This window comes from Pseudorasbora parva, chromosome 5, assembly GCF_024679245.1.
Source record: "Pseudorasbora parva isolate DD20220531a chromosome 5, ASM2467924v1, whole genome shotgun sequence".
Taxonomy (NCBI): Eukaryota; Metazoa; Chordata; class Actinopteri; order Cypriniformes; family Gobionidae; genus Pseudorasbora; species Pseudorasbora parva.
Window position 1 is genome coordinate 22,934,637 of NC_090176.1, and position 26,411 is coordinate 22,961,047.

Sequence of the window (26,411 nt, forward strand, 5' to 3'; positions counted from 1 at the left end):
CAAGCCATCTGGACCCCTGCTCACTGCCAAGTTACGTAAGTCTGAAAAAGAACATGGGCGTGTATCCCAAACACTGAGCTCAACTCCATCTGAGATGACATTTCACTATAAACTCCCATTAACACACATCCATCAATACACAGAATGGCAAGAAGTCAAAAACAAAAAGCTTATGGTCAACACAATTCACTTTTGTATCTACACATGGCGGTCTCTAATGCATAAACATGGACAATTTACATTAACATTACTACTTATGAGAAGAAAATGTTCACGTTTAATGATTTTACACATTTCATTTTATCGTCACACATGTAAATACTGATGTCCATACTTTTATTTAATTATATACATATATTGGCACACAAGAATAACCAGTTAACAGGCTTTAATCGATTACAAAAATCACTATGTTAAAATAGAAATATTTTTCATCTCTCTCTATGGTTTTCAGTGATGTGCTTTCAGACAGAGGTAAACGAAACCCTCTGTACGTCACTTTTTGCCAGGTATTACTGTAGGGTAGAGTGAAGGATTCGCTCACCTGGCGCTACAGAACTTCCGTCTGTTCTTTACGATTCAGATTCCGATTTGTGATGGAGTTAACAATGAAGTTAATTATTTTAAGCAAAATGGAAAGTTTTTAGTAGCTGGAGGGGGAAAAAAGATCAGTGATTGTCAAATAGTAGCTTATACACATTTCAATAACATTACAACATGACAATATATTTAGCATAAACAATTATAGAGCACCCAGATAAATACTGTAATGTTTGGACATTGTCCATGTAATATAAAATTCTTAAACTGGGTATAAGAGGGATCAAGAACAAAAGCAGAATGAAGAACTAATTAAGTACAGGGTTCCCACATTTTTTGGATATAAGATACTAACATATTGTGGTTGGAGCGTACACTTAAATAAATAGACGTTAAGGGATAGTTAACCCAAAAATGAAAAATCTGTAATTTACTCTCCCTCATTATGTTCCAAACCTGTATGAGTTTTTCTTCTGTCACACACAAAATGAGCTATTTTGAAGAATGTTGACTTCCATACTATGGAAGTTTATGGGGCCCATCAACTGTTTGGTTACTGACATTCTTCAAAATATCTCATGTTCTATATGTTTAAAAGAACTCATACAGGTTTGGAACAAATTGAGGGTGAACTCAAACTGTCCCTCAACCAGAATGTGTCTTTATTTTTTAGCTGGTGAAATATTTAATTTCACGTGACACTTTTTTTCCCTTCATATTTTGCCAAAAAAAATTCCGGACTAGAAATCACAACTTTAAAATGTCCTGATATTTCAGATTTTCCATTATTGTAGGAACCTTGTAAATAAAAAGAAAAGTTAAATGTAAATGTTTTATTTTTTACTAAGCATGCAGTCTATGATGCACTACATACACTTAAATAATAACCAATTAGTTAGCATCACTACACAATATTTAAATGTAAAACAAAAAAAGCGCTGAAGTTCATGAGGTTATTAGATATGTCTAGTACTGCATGTGTGTTGGGGCTGACTGATTCTCATAAGGGGGAAGAAGGATAAACAACAAACTGGATCTATACATGTATGAAATATATTTAATGATAAAAAAAAGGTAAAGGTGAGACCTTTGTGCAAATGAGTCAGACACTGCAAAGACACCATGAATTATACTTTGGTCTCACAAATATTTAAAGAAATGGGCTAATACAGATTCTCTTGATATAACTCAAACTATTAAAACAATCAACTTTACAGAGACAAATTAAAAATAACAAACTGTCACAACATGAAATAAATACAAAGCAACTTCTCAATATTCAGTGTCAGTTCCACACTTTTTCCTCAAAATGCAATAAGATTGTAAATAATTCCCTTTTTGAACGTGACCTTGCTGTAAAACACACCAGGAACCCACCTTAGGCCGTTCAAAAAAAAAAAAAAAATCTGTTTCAGAGACATCAGTCAGCCCCAGTGCTGCCTTCCAAAACACTGCAATGCTGTGGAATAGGCAAGGTTAAGCAATTTGGAAAAAACAGACAACAAATGTACCCACTCCAAATCTAGCTTATGCATATCCTCAACTTCAAACAACTTATCCTTCATTCAAGGTAAAAGTAAACATGTTATTGGCTTTTATTAATATAACTTCATCTAATAGTTTTCTCAGTCCTTGGTGCAAAAGTCTGGTCTGTAACATCTGGATGTTCAGCTTCCTCTTTTCAGTCGCACCACTCATCTCTGAACACGGCCTGTTATTAGCATGGTTTGTATGCACACATGCACTCTTCTGCAGTGTAAGATTAGCGCTGGTGGGCATTGAGGGGTGGAGGAGAGACAGAGGACACGCTCACTCCGTGTAGTGCATGATGGACTCAACGTAGTTTCCAGGGAAGAGTCCCGTAGTGCCGCTCATCACGCCTTCGTACCAGCCATCATCATTTTTTTTAATGACATAGATGATGGCCCCCTCCTGGAAAGACAATTCATCTTCCTTGTCTTGCGCGTAGTCATAGATCGCCACCACTGAAAGCATGAAAAACAGAGAGACTGGCAGGTTAGCAATGACCCATGTAGAAATCTGAGTTCTCATCATTCACAGTTCTACACATTCCCACCACTTGTGTGTTTGTGTTCATTTGATCAGTTTTTAAGTTTTCATATTTAGGTCAACCGTGTCCTGTTTCGGTTTAGTCAAGTAAATATCACCATTTCAGGCTAACTTTAGTCCAAAGGTCTCCTTGGGGTCCACTGTCCTGCAGAGTTCAGCGCTAACCCTAATCTGAAAGCCCTTTAGGATCAATTCTTGAAAACACACAGGCAGGTGTGCTGAAGCATGTTGGAAATAAACTTTTAAGGACAGTGGGTCCCCAGGAGCAGGGTTGAAGACCTCTGCTTTAGTCAATCAAAACGTCACATTTTCAGCATGCTGCGTAATGCGTAAATTGATCATTCTGTTTAACTGCTCAAAGTTATAGAATCACATCGATTGTGGTCATTTCAGATCTAATTTTAAATCACACTTTCACCTACAAGCACAAATCAAGAGAATGTCAACCCATACGCACAGTTAATTTTACTCATTTAGTTTTCTGATTTATTATAGGCTATTTGTCATGTAAATTAACACACCGTCTACATTATGAAAACTAGTCAAATAAGAAACATCTCAAATATTAAAACTAGTTAAATGTTTTTCTATTAAAACAACAGACTTTATTTTGTCACACAGAGAAGGGATGGCAGAAACTAAACATTTTCTTGACCGACCACCAAGCCTCATTAGCCGGTTGAAACTGGTTAACCGATTAGTTTAAAATATGCTGCGCTATTTGAAATAACAGCCGCGAGCTGCGCTCCCGCTCTCTCTCTCTCTCTCACACACACACACTGTCCTGGTGCCGCCGCCTCCCTTTCACTCACGTCACTTTTTTTAAAATCCCCACAGCGCGAAACACGAGTCCCGCAAACATGGCGCCGAGGAGCTAGTTTGTAATCGGAGGACAATGGCTCCTTAGTACAAGGTGATCGCGTTGAAAATAAAGGCATTTGTCTAGCGTAAGAAGCTCATTTGAAACATTGCCGTGGCTCATTTAAGAAAATGACAGCTCCGAAGACCCCGCTTTAGTTCGAGGTAGTGCTAACAATAATAAAGACGATCAACACCTTATGTGTTACCACTGAAATGTAGATGTAATATATTTCCAAAAGTAAGCCCATCTTATGCGAAATGCATGCTTCATACTGTCGTCTGCCCTGACTCTAACCTCGAGTTTTAGCCTGTTTACTTTTTGCCAAAACCTTGTGAGCGCGCAAACCCAAACGCTGTGACCTTGTGCCAAATGTTTTTATTGGTTTATTAAGTACAAACAGGCGAGTTATGAAAAATTGAGTGCGAGAGATATGTTCACTTCACACAAAAAGATTTTTAAATGAGATGGCTAATTGTAGTAGCGTTTAGACCACTGTCTATAATAGCCTAATTTAGAGATCGCTTTTTTTTTTTAAACCGACAACTTTGATCGGTTAACAACCCTAACAGAGAGGTGCAGTTATTTTGCAAACAATCGCAAATATAGTCGAGCAATCCATGTTTGGATTTATTACAGTTCAACATTGCAAAGGTTTGATCGCAGATTTAGTCGCAGCAAACAGCACAAGTGGCTTGTGAAGAAACACAGACTGGCTGTATGACAGAATATCTCAAATGGAGGTCGCTGAACTCCAGCTTACTCGTTTTTTGGTGTTTTCAGATCATCCACGCTTCTTCCGCAGTCTTAGTCATGAAAAAAAAGGTTTGTCAACAAGCTTTTTTCATCATAGATTTCATTAACCAAATGAACACTAGTGTTTTTATTATATCTTTTTTGGGATAATTTGATGAAGCTTTCATTCGTGAATAAGATAATACTCAGTCCCAGTTAACACCTGGTTTAAGCTGAAAAAACTGGCCTTTTACAAATCATGGCAATGATGTCACTAAGCACATGGTCCCAACTTTATGATGTGTCTTTAAATACTATGTACTAACATTTAAATGAATCATTTATTATAATGCACATATTTTGTACTTACATTTAAAACAAATATATGGATGTAATTACAGCTATATACAATTTCTGTAATTACATGTATAATTAGATTACAGCCTAATATAAAGTTTGACTGAGCACATTAAAATGTTCTGATGAACATCACTGTGAACTGCTTTTAGCCATATCTCAAAAATATTGTGAGCTTAAGTTAACCAGCATCTTCAAAATATTTTCAGTGTACCTTTCTCCAGGTAAGTTTGTGGAGCCCAGGGTGGATCTTCTTCAGCGTAAGGGTCACTGTACTCCACCACAGAAGACTCTTCTTCCTCACAGTCTTCAGGAGGAGAAGCCGGATTTGGTGTCTCCTCAAACACCGGCTCTTCTGAAGGGGGAGGTGGGGGAGGCGCATCTGAAACTGAGACAGAGTAGAGAAGTGAACAGGAGAAACACATAACTCCAGATGGGAAGGCCATGCAAGCTCATGGATCCATGCAGAGTGAGCAAGAAGTCAATTATGACTTGGATGTTTGAATGGTTAATTGTGAAAAAGAAATGGGGGAAAAATTTACACTCCTAATATTCTTAGATAGACGGATGCATACGCACATGAATGCACCTTTATTCAGTGATTTACTCATTTGCCACAAAGTTGTCAGTTGTAATGTCAGCTTAAGGGCTTTTTGTAGGAAATGTCAATTTGATTAATAAAAAGTACATTTTTATTTAATTGAAAGGCATTATAGGTATATTTCCATGCTTTCACCAGCATGTCTTGCACTTCTTGACAAGCTGCTTTGAGCTGAATGTGTGCATGTCTGTCTCTGAATGCTGGGGGTCTCATTAGAGAAGCTCAAAGCCACTTACTGGTTTCCTGTACGCGAGCCACAAAACCCGTCAGTGGAAGCTGGGGTGTGATCTGCAGTATGGAGGGGGGAGTGGGGGCCACTGAGGCTAGTCCACAAGACCACAAAAAAGCAGAGGAGGGGAGGAGTGTGTGAACAATGAACCAAGATAAAGAAAGTGCACGTGAAAGGGAAAAACAGAAGACAGTAGGCAGTTAGTTTAGTGTGCAAACACTGTCTGACAAACAGGAAGTGGTTACCTCATAGTAGAAAAGATGAAGGGTGAATCTACGCCAACTAGAGAGGTTCAAAGACTAACCCATTTATACATTAAAGTACCACTCTAACATGTTAACAGTAGTGTATCATTAAAGGTCAAGCATGTTTCAGCGCCACTAGTGCCACCTAGCAGAATTATACAAAGCATATTTTTAAACAACCTTGCAAACAACCTCTTTCGCCCATTGCACCTCCCTCAACTCTTACAGGTGCTTGTGATGGCATGCCTCAAAAGGTAAATGTAGGCTACTTTCAACATACTTTCCAGCATATTTGGAATACTTTTAGATTTTTTGTTGCATGTCACATGTAAGCAATTTAGGCTAATGCTGCCTAGAGCAAATGCAAGCTTATAATAAACTAATTCAACTTATCTGCAATTGACTATTTGTCCATCTGAATGTTGCATGATGATACTGTGAAGTGTGCTGCATCACAATGCTTAGTTCATTTTATTTGAGCACAACCTGTTTAACATTTAAAAGTACTATAAATGCAGTGAATCTTGGCCTGCACTTCTGTAACCAAAGCTGATTTTTTCCCCATGTAACGCATCAGCTACTGTCCCAAAACCAGTTCAAAACACTGGGTGGTCGGCAGGGGAGCTATGAGGTATTCATAATCTCTAAGAACAAATTTAATTGCTTTTGACAAATAATCAGAACATAAAACGAAATGTGTGTTTAGACATCCTTTCTGGGACATGAGGTATGAATGTGAGAGCGGTACCTTGGTTTTGATTGTAATAAGGCCCTCCGTTCTGCTGGCTGGAGGGCATGGAGGTCTGACCCATGATTGAGGGTGGCCGGCGATACGGCAGCGAACCTCCCACTGTGGGCGTGATCTGTCTGGGGACGGGCCTGTTCATGCTGTAGAACTGAGGAACACCTACACGAATAACACACAGTCATGAGACAAAAAAGAATGACTGCAGACTGAAAAAATTCTGAAAAGCATCACCTTTATTCCTTAAAAGAGTTAAAAAATAAATGAGAAGAATGTTAGCAGTCTAGAGTCAGACCATTTAGAAGCATTTTTCCATAAAGATAAAAATGGATCAATGGTCTGAAAGCAAGCATGAAGGTCATGATCTAAACTTATCTGGAGTAAGAAGGTTGTTCACACTAGCCTGGTTTTACAGGCAAGGCTTAAACCTAGTCCCAGACTAAAATACATGTTTGAGCTATTTTAATTGAAAGTAATTTGCACTGACATTTTAAAATGGCAATACCATTTTGATTGAAGATGCACACCATCTTTCTTTGAAAGGATGTTTTTACATACACATCAAACTAGGTCCTAATCCTGGCTTAATCTAAGCCATTTGTGAAACCAGGAGATATTTTTAATTTGGACCACAATTAGATTCAATTGGTTGGGGTGAAAGACCTTTTGCAGTATAGTTTCACAAGGAAAGATGTCATTATATATATACTTAATATATTGTTTATAGACAACCATTATTTATATATATTTTGGAAATGCTGTACAAATTTGGTTAGGGGTCAAATCCAATGCTCTCCATTGAGAGCAAGGTTAAAAAAAAACTAAACATTTATTGTAGTTTCACCAACACTAAAATATGAAATGCATGAAAACTGTGGGAAAAAAAAAATGTTAGACTCAACTGAAATCTGTTCTGTTGTTTTGTTTTTTTATGTTCCTTACTACCATTTTTGGCAAATTGCATGGAAACCAACAAGGGTTAATTAAACTCTCATCACAATGGAGTTTCCAGATTTTTAACACGGATTAAAGAACTGTTGTAAATAGTCGCATTGGTACTTTTGTTGATGACTCAAAAGTACTATGTTGGAACAAACAATGAAAAACAGCGTGAGAGACTTGTGAGAAAATACAAGGGATGACACAAAGACCAAAAAATCACCACAGAATAGCATGATGTCTCAGCAGGTGTGGAATGACACGAGGGTAGAAGGTGTGACTGATGGACTGGAGATGATTCGGACAGTGGCAGACTCACCTGTCCCGGGGTCGGTGTTGGATGTTGCACTAGGTGCAGTTGTAGTGAGGGGTGGCTGGGAGGTAGGAGAGCCTTTCTCTGGGGTCAGAGAGCTCTCAGTGCAGTCGAGAGATTCAGGGACAGAGGTGGGGTTGACTGAGGGTTGTGTGGGAGGTAAATTAAAGGAAGTGATAGAAGGCTGAGTGGAGTTAGTTGGAGCTGAGGGTGTGCTGGCACTAGCAGCTTGAGGGTAAAACGAGGAGAGAGGAAGGAAACCAAATGAGAAATGCTTTTGCATTTCGCTTAAAGGGACGTAATATGGAGCATGTGTAGTCTCAGAGAGCTGATTATATGGGTGCTTTTATAAAGACTGTATATCTGGTGTTCAATACTGCTCTTTAAGGGCCAACATTTTAGCTTTAGCGCAAATTAAACACTTGAACAAGTTAATCCTGGGCTGCTTTTCACTCTACTTTTAGACACGCACTTGCAAATTTCCCCTCGGGGCATCCCTACCGCCTTTTGTAGTACGTTTCACTTTGTGAAGTTAATATGGACCAACCCTCACTCCCTCGATTCTGAGGCAGCGAGTCTACTTTTTATGTACACTTCAGGCAGCTTCATATAACACAATACAACATGACTGTGATGTCACTGCCTATCGCGTTTATACCCCACCAAAAACAACTCTGATATATATTTAAAAAAATTAAATATTTTAAACAACCCAAACACACCTATATTCATATATAATGTTGCATTAAATAATTTTGTAAGGGGAAAAGAAAACAATTAACTCCATAGTGGATTCCAAGTGATCGGGGGCTTAGGACATTGGAGTTTAGCCCATTGCAAAGGTTCCGCCAGTTGTGGGCACTTGCAATGGCACACATCCGAGTGAACGAGAAGAAAAGTTAATGAGTGAAGGGCAAAATAAAAAGGTACTGGAATGCAGCCAAGGTCTTCGGGATCACTAGAAACGTCCAGACGCGTGTGTTGAAGCTAAAGTGGCCCTTCAAGAGCAAGATTGAACAACACTGAAGTCTCATTCAAAACAATTAATTGTTTTAGTAATTTAAAGGGAAATACAATAAAAATTGAGGTATTGCTGAAATTCACCAATTCAGAATTCAACCTCATGTCACCCATACATGCAAGTGAATATTAAATGAAAAAAGATCTAAAAGTAACATAAAAGTAGTCCATTATATGTTATTCTGCCAACATGCTATATTCTAAATCGTCTAAATATACAAGTTTTCTGATGAGACCAATATTTAAACCATTCACTGATAATACTGACTGAGCCATTGAAAACAAATTCAATTCAAAATACATGTAATCATCTATCAGTTGACACATTGGTGACAAGAACTGCACATAATATTCATTAGTTATTGCCTGTACACACTAGGTTTAGAATGTTTTTCAGGGGAAATATAACTAAACTCCTTTTGTATTCCACAAAAAAACGTCTAGCAAGATCATATCACACTTCTCAAACAAGAACTTAACATTAAAGATCAAAAAAGAAATGAGTGCAGCCAGAGAACGTGTGAGGTATATCTGTTGTTAAGTGTGCTGTCTGTGAAGTCAGGGAGGAGATGAAGATAATCACCTGGGAAGGCGCTGGGTGGAGAGGGTGTGGGCACAGCGATGGGAACACCCACACTGCCGCTCCCGCTGTTTTCACGACTGCTGCTGCGGCTGCTGGGATGACTGCCACCACTGCTCCCACTGCTGAACACATGCTACAGATTACACACCACGTGTACATACGTCTCATGTTATACCTACTCACACGAACCTCATGTCATGCAACCGCTCAAATACACACACACCAGCAGGTACTTAAAAAGACACATACACACACACACACAGACCAACAGCTCATACATGAGAAAAACACACTTAGCAACACAGCAGCAGGGGCTGGTTCAGTGTCTATGACATAAAGAGCATGAGATGGCAGCATTTGTAAAACCGAATGAACAGAGAAGCAACAGCACAGACTTTGTGTCTAGAGCTAGACACTCACTAGCCTGAGCTCATACTGAAACGTATAACTACTTAAACAGTCTATCAATCCCTAATGAGATTAAGGTCTTTGAGTGAGATGCTTTTTTGTAAGAGAGATGAAAAGCGAAAGAGATGCACAGCAATGCCATGCAGATATGCTGAAGAAAAGAAACAAAACTTTTGTCTTTAGAGCTACCAGTGATAATTATTTTGTTAAAGTTGGCATTAAAATGGAAATGGGTGGGGGGTGGCCTCATAATTTATTAAAATTTCATGACTTGATCTTCCGGTGAAACGACAGACTTTTCTCTGCTGACGCATGTCGACCTTCTCCAACCTTTGATCCTCTTAAAACCCTGTTTCTTAAGGTCCAGATGAGCAAAGTTTGTTTAATGCTTAGGGCAGTGGTTTTCCATCCTGGTCCTGGGGACCCGCTTTCTCTCTTATCAAGCAACTGGCATTATTTGAATGACTATGCAATTGGATAATCCTTCAACCAATCAGACCAAAAGAGGCGTGATCAACGGGCAACGACAATCGCTTCTCTATCGGTCATCGTGTTGAAACCACCAATAGCATAAGCCAGTCTATGATTGGTTCCCGCAAAAGTGTAACAGAAGCAGTAGGAATTAATGTACATGTTTCCAGACTGAGCTGCAGAGCGAAATCAAATCACCAGCAGATCAGGCTGGGTTTACCCAGTATAGATTACTATGTATAGATATGTATAGATAGATAAGTACAGATACTATGATTTAAAAATACTTCTGTAGAAGTTGAAGCATCAACTCAAGCTTTTTACTCAAGTAAAAGTGTACTACTTTCAAAACTACTTAAAGTATAAAAGTAAAAGTAATGCAAGGATTTTTTTTTAATAAAGGACAAAAGCTTAGGCCACAGGCCATGCAGGGGCCTATTGTGCACTACCGCACCCCAAACATTTTTCTAAAAGCCATAATGACTAATGCTATATTCAATTTTTTTGGGATGCACTAGACGTGGTCTGGGTGAGCAGATACAAACATGAGTGTGTGCGCGGACATGGTCTTGTGAACAGTGAACTGCAGATGGAAGGAGTGTGGGTCTGCATGCCGTTGGTCACGGCCGTTCTCGTGTGATCGTGGACGTCAGTTCGGAGTTTGTGGTCGTGTGGCAGGTTTAATTGATCGCTGTTCCTCCTGTGTTTGTTTTATTTTTTCTCAGCTAGCCAGTCCCTGTATGTGCACACTGTATGCCTCTAGCGCAGTGTGAACTTATGGTTGTGATGAATTGGACTGGCTAGCGAGGTGCTTTTTTTCTTTTCGTCTTTGTTTGTTTTGTTTTCATTTGTTAACTATTTCCCAGCCTCATGTTGCCAGCCAACCTTCATACCCTTGTTACCATATTGATGCTTTGAGAACACATTAATTCATTTACATGACTTATGAGTGTACGTTTTTCTGTTTTGGAGTATATGGGTTTTTTGCAGTTTCTTTTGTTTATTATGATTTTGGGGACACTTATGTAATTTGTTTGATTTCATTTTGAATTGTGTGATTCAAGCAGGGATTGTGCTGGGGTTTATGAAAGATTGGCTGGTCATTGACATCTTTGAACTGGGGGGGGGGGGATAACTTATGTACAGTATTCTTTTTGTGTTGATTTAAATTTCCATTTGTTATACTTATTTTTGTATTAATAAAATAAGTTATTTTTATGAAACTCAGTGTTTTGTTTTTTATGGTCAAGAAAGGGGTCGCCCTTGGTTACACACATATATTGAAAATAAATACATTTTAGTACAATGCAAATATATTAAAGGACTATATATGTGTACTACTGAGCATTAACATGTTTTTTATGTAGTGGAAGATATGACGAGTTGCCTATAAGTATTGTAATGGTGCAAAAATTCAAACTTCAGAGGCATATCAATGAACTTTATTGGAATGTAAATGTACATCCTAGCTTAGCTGCAGGAATCTGTGAGGCAACGGACAAGAAAATTGTTGTACCCACTCGGAATGGTATATGTTTATACTTCTCATCCAACCTCAATCAAATTCACTCTCTCCGGATGACGCGGTTTATCTGGATTGGTTTTTTTGATTGTTTTTTATGACAGGACCGAATGAAAACAAGCCGGAATGAAATGTAAATGGTCTGACTCTAGACTGCTAACATTCTTCTCATTTAACAAGCCGGAAAGTAAAAAGTAGAAGTAAAAAGTCAGCTGAATAATAATTACTCCAGTAAAGTATAGATATCCAAAATTTCTACTTAAAGCTGCAGTCCGTAACTTTTTTGGGTTCAAAATTATCCAAAATAAATTTGAGCAAGTACAAAACCAGCCAGTGTTCAAAACTATCGGCTTACCGTAGCTCGATTTACAGCAGTAAGCTTGTTATATTTTTAATTCCAGTGGTACTGGTGGATTTCCCCGGGAAATTCAAACATATGTTTGCGTCATTACGTCACATCTGTACTAGAGTGCGGATCGGGCTGCATTTTTCTGTCCGAGCCCGACCCGCGTCCGACAGAGCAGTAACCGAACCCGACCCGAGCCCGACAGGCATTCAAATATTTATGTCCGAGCCCGACCCGAGCCCGACAGTTAAAATCTATTTTTTCCCCTCATATACTAATGACACGCACGTTTGTTTGTGTGGAAATCCCGCTTTTATTAAGCAACTGTAAGGTAGGCATTCTGAAATGTTTACAGACGAGCGCATCAGCGCGCACACGGGGCATCAAACGTTACACAGAGCCCAATCAAACAGTCAACTAAAATTAAATGAACAAAGGTCTGCTAAAAATGGCCCAAGCTAACAGAACAAAACATTAACGTAACACAATTTAAATGCTTATTGAAATGAAAGTCATCTTACCAATTTTCTCAAACTGTGGTTCCTAAACTGCAACATGGGATCTATTTACATAATCTATCCATCAAAGTTTAGGCTAATCGAGGTTTTATGCAGAAAAAGGATTGCATCAACTGCGGATGGCTTCAAGGCTGTCCTGCTGCCAGCAGCGCTGAAGTTGCGCTCACTGGAATGACAAGGATGCCGCGGGCAATATGCACGCACGTGTTGCGAGTTGTTGTCACGGCGACATAAACAAATTTCCACATGCAGGAAGACAGATGTTAGGGTTATATAATGCATGTATTTTAATCACAAAAACAAACCATTGCATCAAGTTAAACAGGCCCATTGGCTACTTGCATAATAAGCAGTTTTAAATTTAAAAGGTTCAATGCCTTTTCGCGCTAACGTGACCGAGCCCGACCCGAACCCGAACGTCATTTCTAAATATCTGTCCGAACCCGGCCCGACCCGTCGGGTACCGTCGGAACCCGTCGGGCTCGGGTCGGGTATCCATCCTCTAATCTGTACACATAAACAAGGAGTCCCGGTTAGCAGGCTATCGCATGTGAGGATGTTGGAAGTGGAGATAGCCTTTTCTCACAGCACTTGATAGAATTAAACGTATTCATTTGATGGCGGATCCAAAAAGGTTCAAACGACAGTCACCAGTGACAACTGGAGATTCATCCGTTGTAAAATGCAAGTTTTCGGACTTTGGAGTAAAAGAAGAGACTTTAACTGGGCGATGCGGAAACAAGGACGTGGCGTGAACTCCATGTTTTGAAGGGTTTTTTCAGCTTTTTTCTGCTGGACAGGTAAGACATTTCAAAGGTTGAATTAGGCTATGTAACAGCAGCACACCTGTTCGCTTAATTAATGCAGTTAAGGAGTTTTCCTTTGTTGTGCCTTTCTCATTTTGCTATGTGCATTATGGTAACATCAGTTATTTTGTGCTTGCTATGAGAGGGAGCTTCAGCTCTTCTCCACATTAATGTGTTGGTATATGACGATTAGAAATTAGACTGCACAGAAATGGAAACTGTAGGCTAAAACAGGTAACCCTAATACACATTAAATGTAGTCACGCAATCCTGATAACATTAACAATTTGAAAAAGTATAATTTCCAGTTTGACGCGATATAATAAACGATCGTTAGAGATCATCGCAATGGTTAATCTAACGATCATTTATCATATCACGTATTGCAATGCTTTTTTCTCCTTAGTTGGTCAGAACTAAAGTGGATGTTAGCTACTTACTTGTTCAGATGACATTCTTATGTCGGTCATACTTTCAAACAGTAAAGTCTGTGATTGTGAATGACAGTATCCACACCGGCACGGTGACTGACAGCCTTTCTCCTGCACATTCTCCTCAAAACATTTGATTACTCTGCGCTGTGGCGACCGGGACACTACTCACGTAAAGTTGATAATTCCGCCAATAACTGCAATTGCAGTTTTCAAACAGAGATGGCGACAAAGAAGAAAAACTATGGACTGCAGCTTTAAGTAAGGTAACAAAGTATTTGTCCTTCCTTATCTGACACTCATAGTTAAGTTCATTGAGCTCTCATCTAATGAGCTGATGATCTGAATTAGGTGTTAAAAATAAAGGAAAAGCGGTGGATCCACAGGACCATGATTGAAAAACCACTGGCTTAGAGGAAAAAAGAAACTTGAGATACCTGGCATACTGTTAGCGAACATCCCGACACCACCCACAATGCGCGCTGCATATTTATATCCATATCCACACAGCTAACATGTTTAACTGTTGTAGCTTATCCATGTTATGTTCATGAAATAGACGCTGAACAGTCAAATCATGGCACTGGATGAGTGCTAATCACAGATTTTGGCCCTTCAAAACCATTTTGGCCCAAAATGAAAATAGCTGGCGTCGACCAAACTTTTTTGATATCCCCAAATTTTGGTGCATCCTTATAATTATGAGGGGAAATGGGATTTGTACACAACATAAGCTGGACTCAAAACCTCCTTTGAAAGTGCTACAGCTCTAATGTGTCAAGAGCATGTGTGCTACCATTATGCCAAGGCTCTGACAACTCCAACTGTCTGTAGCGTCTGCAAGATTAAGGCTGAACTCTAAAGGTTTATCAAAGACTTGTATTGTATTAAAATTAATTCAAATGTATAGGATTCAAATTACCAGCCTCTTTGAACTTTAGGAAGGTCATTGCGTGTCTTTGCCAAGATGTTCAATAACATTTCTAATTCGCAGACAGATGGGAGCGGGCTGGGGAAAAAACAGCACCAAATGCTCTTTTTCTGATGCTGCACTGAGTGACAAGAGGCAGTGATCTGAAGCATGTGGGAGGACTTTAGCATACATCCAATGCTCAGGACGAAAACCTGAGAAATGCTTAGGAGTGTATTAAAGGGGACCTATTATGCATCTTTTTACAAAAAGTTGTGTTCCAGAATGTGTCTGAAGTTTCAGCTCAAAATACCCCACAGATAATAGTGAAAGCAAAAACTTGTTGTTTTTGTGCATGTATCTTGTGTTCAAGATATGCAAATGAGCTGCTGTCTCCTGTCCCCCATCTAGAATAACGCTGTGCCTTTACAGCTCATGCCTCGGATACTCTGCCAATATTAACAAAACATCTGTTTGGTTTTGATCACAATCTCTATCACGGTCACGCTCTCATGAAATTGCAGTTCTTTGTCGTCGTGAAAGTTTATTAAAGATCTACAAAAACATCTTAAAGTGCACATCCGAAAACACGCAGAGTTTGTCAAAATGTCTGTGAGAGTAAACAGCGGGGAAAGAAATTGCATGTGTATTTTAGATCTGTGTATTAAATGTAAACGTGTATGTAAAGCAGCATAATATACAGTATATATGCTGTTAATATGAATCAAAGAATAAAAAATTAAAAAAAAACTGAAAAATCACTCACTGCTCTTGATTGAATAACTTTAGTAGCTTCAATAAGAATACATTTCTTATATAAAAGCTGCTGTTAAATGCTCTTGCGAGGACATAAACATGGTGGGCTGTGTACAGCTCACTCAGGGGAGGTGCTAAGCTAAGAGGGCAGATTCTGTGCTAGTAGTGGATGGAGCCTGTTCCAGTGTGACGTCACATTTCAGCACATTCTTGAAAGCCTCACTTTGAGACACAGTTTCAGATTTATGGGGAAAATAACAAATGGAGTAGATGGATTTTTACCACAATAGAGAGGTTGTGTAACCTCTGCGGACACAATTATGTTCAAAAACCATATAAAAGTAATTTTGCTTAATAGGTCCCCTTTAAATGGTGCCCATGTTACAAGTAAAAATGTGGGCGGCTAAAAACAACAAGGTCAGGGGGTTCGATTCCCAGAAAAAACACTAAAAATGCTTTGGCTAAAAGGGTCAGCCAAATACATAAATTCAACTACAAAAAAAAAATCAAAAGATTTTTCAGGCATCCTTGCAGACGGCACAGAGATCAAAAGAGAACAAGTGAGAGCGGTTACATAATTTCAGACACAGAAGGAAAGGTCGGAGCTTCAAAGGAAAGACCGAGAGAGAAATATCTTGCACTTGTTTTGCTATGTACTGGACTTGATCTCAAGAAAAATAAAACGAGGAATGGAAAGTTTAAGATGGCAGACATCTCAAAGAAACAGAGGCTCCGCAGTCATTTGAGAGCATCTTCAGGCGTCTTTATCCTCCATGACTGATGATGCATTTATGTGAGCACTGCTAACGTCACTCGCAACTGGTTGCCAAGGTTTCAGATTATGCAATTGTGCAGACAATCAGCGATGCTTGTTTTAGAAGTGCTGGGGAGAAGCAATGTCTGTGTGAATGCTTTGCAGAAAAACCAACTATCGCTGTTAGCTAATAAATCCATGTACATACAGTCACTTTAGCTGCAAAACAAAAGTCTCTAAGTCAGTAGAGTGGTGCAAGGGATGAGATCTGCTTCGACAGAGAGAAGAGGATGTTGGTAATGGTACCTGTAAGTGCGGTTCCTCTGATTAACAGACGCCGTGCGTACAGGACTCTGCTGCAGGATGGGCACCATAGTGCGTGTGGGGCTTGGGACATAGTCATTGGGCACCACGGGAGGCCGCACTGGCTCAAGTGTTCTGTAGGGGGAGTGTCTCCTGTCAAGAGGGAAAGCAGTGTGAAATAACTGTAATGTTTCCTCTGGTCTTAAGATTTAGTTCAGGAGTGTATAAGATGGTAAAGGAACAGCAGACAAAAATGTATACATACACCATATGTATACTGTATATGTAAATAAAATGTGCCTTTTTGCATGATAAAAGTAATTTCACCACTAGATTCCAATTACCGTTATGTGTGCAGGTGTTTCAGTGTAACTGTTGTGTAATCATAAATCAGAATATTTCCAGAACGGTAATATATCCTTTTTTTTACTGTACTGCAATAAACTAATTACTCTATTTTTTAATCAGCATAAATTGAAGTACAACAAATAACTTCCCCACACCATCCAATAAAACACTATGAAATGTGCTTAATTGTCTTTTTTTAATCCTTATTTATGATCCTCACTGACACAAATGTGTACAGATTTACAATTTATCATTACTGCATACACACTCAACGCATTTAATGTGGAAATGAGCTTTAGTTGTGTTATGTTGCAGACCTGTCCATTAAGCAGTGCACAATCTGGCCTGCAATGACCAGCCATCATGGGGCAACACAGGAAGCCAAAAGAGCGCCAATCTGCACAGCTACTGTTCAGAAAACAGGGCAAGACACACCCTTTGTCCTCAGTGCTCATAAATATCAAGCTCTGGCACACTTCAAAGATTAAGCTTATCTGATCTCAATTTTAGATGCCAAAGCACATTTAACAGCTTTTTTTCTGACCCCAATATAAATCAGGCTCTACACTGGCATAAAAGTAAACAAGGGATATGTGAAGGATAATGTCATCTGTGGGGCTGAGGCAGAATTCTCCCCGAGGACAAAACAAAAGACATGACCCACACAACTCAACAAGAGACACGTCATATCATGCTGTGTGTGACCTACACTGAAAAACAGGCTTTTAATAGGAAATGAAAGGCTCACTGATGTTGCTCTAGAAAAAAATCACTTTAAAAACACTAAATGATCTGATCAGATGAAAGGACATCAGAGATCTGAGGATAAATTATAATGAACAAATTCTTCAATGACTGATTCACCACCAAATTCTCAGTGGCCGATTCTTTCAGTCATGACCCCTAGAGCTACACGGTCTGTATACATACCCTATGGTGCCTTTGCCTGGCATCGGCGGGCTGGGTGGTTTCTGTGTGGGAGGTGTGGTGCGAAGAAGGCTGCCCATCTTCATGTTCTGAGTGTTGACCTATGACAAAATCAACATCATAAACAGCCTTTAGCTGTGAACAATAACATCTCATTTTCACAGTAGAGGAGAAAAAGGCATAGTACAGCTGTAAAAAAGAGCTACAGAGAGAAAGAGATAGATACAGGTTTCTCATTTCGTTTTTAGAGAAAACTAAGAAATGCCTAAACAAACAGAACAATCAGACACACACAACAACTTCTGAGCTACATGCAACAATTATAAAATAGTGGTGTACCAATTCACTTGTTTTCTCGATGCATATGCAAAGATCTTGAAACATGCATTTGGAATCGTAAATCGTTAATTTCGGCTGATACTTGCTGATTTAAAATGCTATGGATCGAATGAATCGTGACTCAACGATTCAGTGCTTTAAAATAAACATTTGATAATATCTACTTCATGCGTGAATTAATAGCGACGTTGTGCTGCATCATCCGCGCACCTCACAGCTCTCCTTCACAGCCAAGCGCTGCGCTCTTTACCGCCTTCACTGGACTGCGCTCGCGCTCTGCCCGTAGCTCATTTATATATAATATAAAACACTGAAGTGTCTAAAATGCATACGCACAGTTCTGATGAATGATACATGAAATTTAACTTAATACTAAGGAAACTGCTAAAGTAACTAGATGTCACAATACATTTTGCTGGATAAATTGGCCAAGAAAAAAAATTGCGATAAATCTAAAAATTAATCTAAAATAATGATAATGTCATAATGCAGGCACACCTTTTCAAAGATCAATAAACATTTATTTCTAAAGACTATTTTACACTGAAAACGGAAAAAAAAAACATTTTAAATATCCACAATAAATGAACAAAACAACCAAAAACACTAAAAGCAATGGACTCTCAGTCTGTTGACAAAAAATACACTTGAATAAATACCAAAAACAATAAATAAAATGGATAAAAACTGCAATGGATGATTTTGTTTTAGGTGCATATTAGGGGTGGCACGGTTCACAAAACCCACGGTTTAACTCGTATCGGTTTTAGGGTCACGTTTTTCAGTTCTGTACGGTTCTTGTCGTTGTTTTTTTTCTTTTAAACGTTAACAATGCATAATGTAATCATGTAATCATGTACAAACTGAACTTGACTTGACCATCTCTATGGAAAGCTAGGCGAGATTTTGATAGAGTTAGAGAGAAGACATTGATTTATTCGGCAAAAAAAGGAGTATATGTACTCCTATCTCTACAGGAACGTATGTGCCTTTTTAGCGCACAAAGATTGAACTGAAGAATTAACTTGCATTTATCAAACTGCCAACTTCAGTGTAGCTTTAAACAGCATATTGCAGCTTAAAGGACCCAGTGAGTCAATGTATAGAAAATTAATGTAGGATTTAAAATAGTTATAAACACATTAATAAGGCTTCTGGACGCATTTTTGGTAGATAATTTTACTTCAGCATCTAAAAAAAACGCTAAACCGGGAGTGACATAACGAGAGGGAGTGCGGGCAATTTAAGCAATAGGAAACCAATGGAGAGCAATGAGGACACTGAGGAAATTGTTAAGTCTTGTTTATACTCGATGCGAGACCGCATTTCGCTGGGCTGTGCACATGTCTAATTTTGTAACTTTGCGTGCGGCTCCGCAACCGAAGAGCCATGAGTTCCAGGCGGCTCTAGCGGAGCATGACATATCTTTTATGCTCGTCTGCATGTCGAGTACAAACAAACCTCCCCAAAAAGACGAGGCGCAGTCAGCGAAGACGAGGAAAACAAACAAGCATGCAAATGGAATTTTTTTGCAGACGGAAAAATTAGACCTCTTTTTTTATTGTGCGATTAATTGATTTATTGACTATCGCAACAGGCCTAAAAGTAAGGACAACATTACCAACACTGAAATGAAATAAGAGCGTGTGGTTTATCTATCAATCAGAGGCGCTTTCAGAATGTTCTGTATAAAGAGAACAAAGAGGGATTTTCATTCTATTCTGTGAAGAAAAGTTAGTTTAGGATTAGCTGGAAAAGTGCATGATATTCTGGTCTCTCTATTGAAGCATTGCATGTTTAATGCCTGGAACACTTAAATAAGATTGTGTTGCCATTAACACCATCATACACAATAGTTAGCATTAATTATCAATACTTTTAAAGTTTTTTTATTTTTGGCTCATGTAAATGTCTACAAATGCCATTTTATATAGGCTATTAAAGTAAAGTGTGTCATAATCATAAATAGTAAAATAATCATATGAACTTACATTAACAATGTACAAAAGTGTTTAGTTTTTTTTTTGGTAACAACTTTACAATAAGGTTTCATTAGTTAACATTAGTTAATGTATTCCATAACATGAACTACATGTGTTCATGTGTTCCGCTGTGTATATTTAAAAAAATGCATAATCGAATCTAGGGCTGTGCGATATTGAAGAAAAATGAAAAATGCGATATAAAATACCTTGTTAAATAATGCGATACGATCGATTTAAATTATATTTTTAAAAATTATTTAAAAACTGAGAATGATACAATTTATGTGTTTCACTTTTTTTTTCTGGGAAAAGAAAGTGACCAGCAGTGTTTTAGCAGAAATGTATGTCATAAATCTGACAATATAATTTTAACATCAATTAACAAAACACAAACAAACAAAAAAATTGATTGCAAATATTTAAATACCAGAAACTCTTTGCTTGACTTGGTAATATACAGTTATATCAACCTAAAACTTAACATCAAGAATATCCAGGTAAACAAAGACTCCTGAATTATTTTACACAATATTTATGGTTATTTTAAGTAAGAACTAAAAACAGTAGCTTCCACATTAATTAAATATGTAATGATACATAATGAAGCTACAAAGTTATTCAGCCAAGAGCACTTGAGTGATTTTCTCTTGTTGTTTGATAGATAGCGGCATGTTTACAATATTAGCAGGCTGTCACTTTAAAACCTAATGCACAGATCCTATTGACACGCATTCAGTTTCTTATATTTCGATAATGTCGATATATTGCACAGCCCTAATCGAATCGTATAGAATTTGAATCGTCACAAATCAAATTGTTCTGAATTGACAAAAATCGCTCTTGAATCGAAAATCTATGAATTGTGAATTGAATCGATTCGCTGCCTATCCAAAGTTTCACAGCCCTATTATAAAATGCAAATGTGACATGATAAGGATGAAAGAAGAAACAGGGATGATTGCCAAATTGTTGTTCAATTTTGGGCCTGCAAAACTGGTAAAAGGAAACTCAAATATTATTTACTCCTTGATTTATCATCGCTGTATTACATAAAAAGGATTACAGACACTCCAAATCAGCATTAACATTATAAGGCTTAATACCTAAAACGAATCAAATACAGAATGTTAGGATTCTCAGTCTGTATCAAGTATGAACTAAGGAATCAAACCGTATTCCTTCTCCATTCACTTCACCTGATCGTAGGACAGCTGTAAAACCAGCCCTTACCTTGAATTTAAGCAACCACTTAAAACCAAGAGCGAAGCAGAGAACAGAGGTGAGAGGAAGCACAGAGAGGTTAGTGACATCAAACACAAAGAAAACCCATGTCAGATTTTGGCATTTGTTAGTTAAAAAAAAACATGTTAGTCAGAAAAATCATTCCTCCAGGCTGGTGAGCTTGTGTCCTACCTTCACACCATGACCAATATCATCCAGTGCGCTGTAGTCGATAGGTTTCCGAATGTACCGCACCGGCCTCTCAGGATTGGCTGGAGCAATGATTTTATGTGTCCGGGAGTTGTTCTTATTGGTGGTGAGGATGCCGATCTCCCGCCTCGCCACCTTTTCTTTATGGATGTCCACCGTCTAAATTGGACAATTAGAAGAACAAAGAAAAAAAGTTTGAAGAAATTTGAGATGGACTTAAAACTATATTGGGCCATTCAGAAACGTATTCACATGCATATGCCAATCATATACAGAAGTCTTAAAGCTACAGTGGCAAGAATTTAATTTCTGTATTGGAGGAAGAAACAACTTAAGGAAAATGGATGGCATTTTTAAACTTCTTATTTGTGGAAGAAGGTCGCAAAAAACACACAGTATGTAAATCCCTGTCGGTGCAGTTCTGTTTCATTTCACACGGCAATTTGGGAGAGGATCATGTCAAAAGCACTTCACGAGAATAGCAGCATTAGATGTTGTGGCGCTGCGTTTAATCGCTTTAGAGCCCATGCTGTTGACAGCTGTTAAATAAAAAAATAAGATGAAAAACAGAGGGGGGATAAGCCTCTGCTGCTGGCATCTCAAACTCAGCTAAATGATTTTCAGAATTAAGTGACAGTGATATGGTAAATAGGGCTCGAGTCCAGAGCAGCAGCTGAGTCCACAGATGAGGGCAGCGGAGAGAAGACCGATCAGAGAAATGAGACAAATAAAGAAAGAATGAAATGTGGAAGAGCGAAATCATCCATGAGAAATGAACAAATGTCCTCTTAGACAGCTGCTGTTGACCTGGGATGCATTTCCAAAAGCACTGTGTTAGCCAACTATGGTCAGAAGAAGTGTTGACAAGTTTTCCGACAGAATCGGGCTACCTTCAAGTTGTGTTTTCTATGGGTTGATTTCCACCCCCATAAGTATGATCATGATTTTAACCCCCCCAAAACACCCCATCATGTACAATCATGTAGGGCATCATATAGGGATGCTCTGAATAGGATTTAACAGACATTCATTCAGAGCCTCAATTTCATTTTGGAAAATCACAGGGAATTCCCCCTTTAAGTGGCATTTTTAGACATTTTTCTAAAATAAAAACCACCTAAAAAACTCTCACCTAAATGTTTGATAACACAATGCATTTGTTTTTACAAAGCATGTTTGTTGCACAATAGCTTACACATAGCATAAGCATGATTTCAAACACTGAATTTACTCAAAAAAAGTTTAACAGTTAATAATAAAAAAGAACAAATAATCAGTAGCACAAATAAACAGTGCTTTAAGGGGCATTGTGTGTCAACTCAACCAGAGGTCCCCGGCTAAAAATTTTCTGGTGAAAGAAATACATAAATGAAGAAGAAAGCCAAAATATTAAAATGTCATGAATGTATATTTATGGAGTAACCCACTATTTTTCAAAATGGCAATTTTCACCTGAGATTTAAAGCCAAAATTCATGGAGGTAAAAATGACTTGAAAAAGATGGCGGCAGCATCATTTTATTTTTCATGTAGATTAATAGGTCTGTTAATAAAATATGTTGACTTTTTTTTTTTTAAATCTTCGTTGCATTTTATGCTACCGGTGACAGTTAAAAAAAAATGGGGAAAGTACTTGTGTGTATTTGGCCATGAGGCATGAAAACAACTCAATTTGGCACTCACAAGCTTTGAGTGAGGCAGCTTTATCTGTGACACTCCCCAAGTTACAATTAAATCACCTGTGCAGCGCGCAGCTTGCTTATAGTGCAGATATGATGTGACGCTAGAAAGAGGGCGCTGACTCGCTCTTGCTGTTTGTAAAATTGCTATTCTCACAAAGTTTTCAAATTACTGATTTGTCACAAGTTATTTAATAAAGATTTAAGTATGAATGTACCTCACCTTCAGCATTATAATTATTTTACCCACGACGATTGAGACATCTCACAGCAGGCGCACATCTTTTTTGCATCATCAGCATGAGATTGGGAAATTGAAAGATTGCCATTCGAGTCTTTATAAGCAATTATCAGCCGATAGCAATTGGTTCAAACTCAGAGCTTGGGTAACGTAACAGTACAGATGTGACGCCACAGGGCGACCTCAAACAGGTGCATCTAATTTAGGATAATAAATGGAGTGGAGGTGGACATTATAAAGGCACACTAACAGGTCTTTGAGGGTCAGAATTCTAGCTGATAGACAGGTGTTCAAATATTTATGTGCAGTTGTATCATATAAATAAATAGTTTTTTTTTTTAAAAATCACAGTGTGATTTCTGATTTTTTTTTAGATTATGTCTCTCACAGTGGACATGCACCTACGATGACAATTTCAGACCCCTCCATGATTTCTAAGTGGGAGAACTTGCAAAATAGCAGGGTGTTCAAATACTTATTGTCCTCACTGTAAATGAGTGTGTGTGAGAGTAACACTAACATTCGCTTGTATCTTTGGTAGGCATAAAGCACTACAGCAGTCACACTACAGGCCTGCAGTTACACTGAATTACAGCTCTGTACAGACTGTGACTCTGTGGGATGATGTTTAATTACAGAATCAATGAGATCGACCGAAAACTGACTGGACACGGGTGCTATCTGTTCAGCCAACCAAATATTTGATACAATTACAAACAGACGCAAGACAATCGTTATTAACTGTACATTAAATGTGTGGCCATTCATGAAAGCATTATTTTTTAGTAAAGCAATAAGCCCTATTACAATGATTTTACTATGTTTAACAGGTGTGATTTGCACTACATTAAGCAGATTTACCAGCTTTCATTGGCCAAGGACTGCCCAAGACGTCTGATTGACATGTAAAGCAACCAATCACAGAGTGTGAGACTGTAAGTAGGGGTGTGGCGTGCTGTTAGGTTACCTGAGAGATGTGGTTGATGGAGGATTCCATGCGGCGCAGCTGGGACGCTTGAATGTCGAGCATTTGGAGCACATTGTTGGCGAGCGTGTTGATCAGGTACGCTACGCTGGCCAAAGACTGAGTGGTGTAGTTCTTGGTTTCCTCTAGAGCGACATGCTTGTCTGGAGACTGACGGAGACAGAAAAGAGTAACAGTCAGTGTGCCATTAAATTTGTTCAGCCATTAAAACTGCATCAAACTGTGCCATTGAATTATTTGTGCTGGTTAAAAGAATATACATTGTTCCATTAAATGCAGTCTTTATCTGAAGAATCTCTGAACATCTTACTTCAGTGGATCTGTGACTTTCACTAAATACTTTAGCATAGCATGACTCCATTCCTGGGGATTATCTTCAACTGAGCTTTTGCTGAAGCTTTTCTTTTGAACAATGAACAAATGGCAAGAGCTGGTCACAACCAGTGTTGGGTAAGTTACACTAAAAAAGTAATTAGTTACTAGTTATCAATTACATCTTCAGTAGTGTAATTAAATTACTGTACAAATTACTCTTGGTGCGGCAGTGGCTCAGTGGTTCATGTAGGTTGTCTACAAACCGAAAGGTTGGTGGTTCGATCCCCGGTTCCACCTGACCAAGTGTCGAGGTGTCCATGAGCATGACACCTAACCCCAGCTGCTGCCGACGAGCTGGATGGCGCCTTACATGGCTGACATCGCCGTCGGTGTATGGATTAGTGAATGTGAGGCAAAAATGTAAAGCGCTTTGGATGGCCATAGGGTCTGTTAAAAGCGCTATATAAATGCAGTCCATTTACCATTTGCCATTTACTCTCTCCAAAAAGTATTTAATTACTTATTACGAATTACTTTTTAATTTCTTTCTAAATCCTATATCAGCCTCAAGTTAAGCAATTCAAGGTTAGACATGAAACGGCTCTTAATTCATTCAAATACATAATATAAAACTACAAATTACTCTTATTAACAGACCAAAGTATTACAAATGTGAGAAGGATGCATAAAAACACACATTTTAAAGATATACTTTAAATGTTGATGTTAAGTCCACTATTAAATTATGTATAATTATATTTAGTATTTAGTTCATTACATCAGAAGTAACTGTAAATTACTGAAAAAATAAAAGTAATCCCTTACTTTACTTTTTCCAAGGGAAAAGTAATTCAATTACAGTAACTAATTACTTAGTAACTAATTACACCCAACACTGGTCACAACATATAGTTGTCCAAAAACCTGTCAAATAAAAACTGCCATTGCATCGAAGATATTCTTTACTGAACTGGTGTTCAATGAAGCCAAATCAGAATCCAATTAGGATCTGGTGAGCAATATTACATGGATGATTAAAAAAAAACACAAAAGAAAAAGTAATTCATGAACTGTAAGCACAATAAAGAGCCGTTTCATTGCTGACAAATGGTTCTGCAAGTTGCATTTTTTACAGTGGTTTTATTTCTACCTCATCCGGCATAAAAAAAATTCTGAGCTTTTTTGCAAACCATTTGAAAAATTACATCAAATACCAATTTACGAATTTTGCAATGCTAGTTCTAATTATAAGCAGCAGACAGAAAAAAAACGCACGAGATAACTGCTGAAAAATGATTAGGAAAAATGTCTGTATTAAACTATCATATATCAGACAGTATACAGTAATCTCCATCGTCAGACAAGGATTTATCAGTAATATTTCACTGGGGCACAGTGGTATGTTACTGGGACTCATGCCCCAGTAAAAAGTGTCTAGCGAAGCCCCTGGTATGGAATGTCAGGATCTAAGCAGTTCTTCTGTGACATCAAGCTGCAGAGTCACATGACCTGGGCTTTGATCCTAAGCCTGACAGAGAGAACGCGTATGTGTGTGTGTGAGTCTATACACAATTCCTGTCTTTGTCCCAGGACGGTACCAGGAGAGGACAGTCACAACACATACTTTTGACTGCACTCTTATGGAAACCACTGTAACTAGGGATGTTCCATTATGCCTTTTTCTCCTCCGATACCGATACC

At 38.3% G+C, this 26,411-nt stretch overlaps 1 protein-coding gene across 13 annotated transcripts in view; it reads right to left on the reverse strand.

Moving 5' to 3' along the window:
* Positions 1-315: 315 nt before the first annotated feature.
* The window catches only part of abi2a (abl-interactor 2a), a 68,259-nt gene continuing 42,163 nt past the window's right edge, over positions 316-26,411 (reverse strand). The window contains exons 2-13 of one of the 13 annotated variants that reach the window (XM_067443524.1): positions 24,378-24,545; positions 21,474-21,650; positions 21,291-21,308; positions 17,740-17,837; positions 16,465-16,614; positions 9,237-9,358; positions 7,640-7,861; positions 6,385-6,543; positions 5,399-5,485; positions 4,776-4,949; positions 4,233-4,275; positions 2,363-2,525 (exon numbers count right to left, since the gene is read on the reverse strand). In XM_067443524.1, coding sequence (XP_067299625.1) covers positions 2,510-2,525; positions 4,233-4,275; positions 4,776-4,949; positions 5,399-5,485; positions 6,385-6,543; positions 7,640-7,861; positions 9,237-9,358; positions 16,465-16,614; positions 17,740-17,837; positions 21,291-21,308; positions 21,474-21,650; positions 24,378-24,545 — 1,434 coding nt within the window. In that variant the 3' untranslated portion in view covers positions 2,363-2,509. Of the gene's footprint in view, positions 2,526-4,232; positions 4,276-4,775; positions 4,950-5,398; positions 5,486-6,384; positions 6,544-7,639; positions 7,862-9,236; positions 9,359-16,464; positions 16,615-17,739; positions 17,838-21,290; positions 21,309-21,473; positions 21,651-24,377; positions 24,546-26,411 lie in introns of all 13 variants that reach the window. The other 12 variants (XM_067443520.1, XM_067443519.1, XM_067443527.1 and 9 more) reach the window with 12 other exon arrangements.